The sequence below is a fragment of the Primulina huaijiensis genome, chromosome 10, assembly GCF_012295235.1.
Source record: "Primulina huaijiensis isolate GDHJ02 chromosome 10, ASM1229523v2, whole genome shotgun sequence".
Lineage (NCBI taxonomy): Eukaryota > Viridiplantae > Streptophyta > Magnoliopsida > Lamiales > Gesneriaceae > Primulina > Primulina huaijiensis.
This window is the reverse complement of record NC_133315.1, coordinates 15,595,791-15,596,570: the sequence shown is the minus strand read 5'-3', so window position 1 is coordinate 15,596,570 and position 780 is coordinate 15,595,791. Positions and strand designations below refer to the sequence as shown.

The 780-nt window shown below is 47.8% G+C and overlaps 1 protein-coding gene across 1 annotated transcript in view; it reads right to left on the bottom strand.

Moving 5' to 3' along the window:
- LOC140985933 (uncharacterized) overlaps positions 1-570 on the bottom strand; it is a 1,990-nt gene extending 1,420 nt beyond the window's left edge. Inside the window, exons 1-2 of the mRNA XM_073453876.1 lie at positions 297-570; positions 85-213 (exon numbers count right to left, since the gene is read on the bottom strand). Of these exons, the coding sequence (XP_073309977.1) occupies positions 85-213; positions 297-570 (403 nt within the window). The remainder of the gene's footprint in view (positions 1-84; positions 214-296) is intronic.
- Between the last annotated feature and the right edge of the window lie 210 nt (positions 571-780).

Genomic DNA, 780 nt, shown 5'->3' with positions numbered 1-780 from the left:
ACTCTCCCAGTTCAGTAGTCCACTTGACCAAACGACCAGACATATTTGAATGAGTTAAGATCTTCCCCAACTGTTGGTGATTACCACAATTGGATGAGATAGGAAGTATGACCTCAAACGTCTTGCTGTCATCACCAAAGCCAAAGCCAATTTTTCCAACCCTGAGTATCTGATCTCTGCCCCTTTGAGTGCATGCGAAACTTAGTAAACCGGCTGTTGAACGGATCCATGTAGCTTGACAAGGACCGAACTCACAGCTCCTTCAGTGGCAGATAAATATACCCACAAAGGCTCACCAGCTGCCGGTTTGGCCAGGACAGGAAGCTCGGCAAGATATTCCTTCAATTCTGTGAAAGCCTTCTCGCAATCCAGACCCCATTCAAATTTTTTCGCCTTCCGCAAAGTCCGGAAGAACGATAAGCTTCTGTGAGCAGACCTCGAGATAAACCTCGCCAGCACTGCGAACATCCCCGTCAACTTCTGCACATCATTCGGTCCTCGGGGAGAAACCATGTCTTGGATAGCTCGAACCTTCTCGGGGTTAGCCTCAATCCCCCTCTCTGTCACCATATAACCCAAAAAACTTTCCACTCCTCACCCCAAAGATACACTTTTGAGGATTCAGCTTCAGCCTTAGGATCTGAGGGTGGCAAAGGTTTCCACCAAATCCGGTATGAGCTGGGCTGAGTCATTTGATTTTACCATGATGTCGTCCACATACACTTCGACATTCCTTCCCACCTGCCCAGAAAAGACTCTATCCATCAATCGCTGATACGT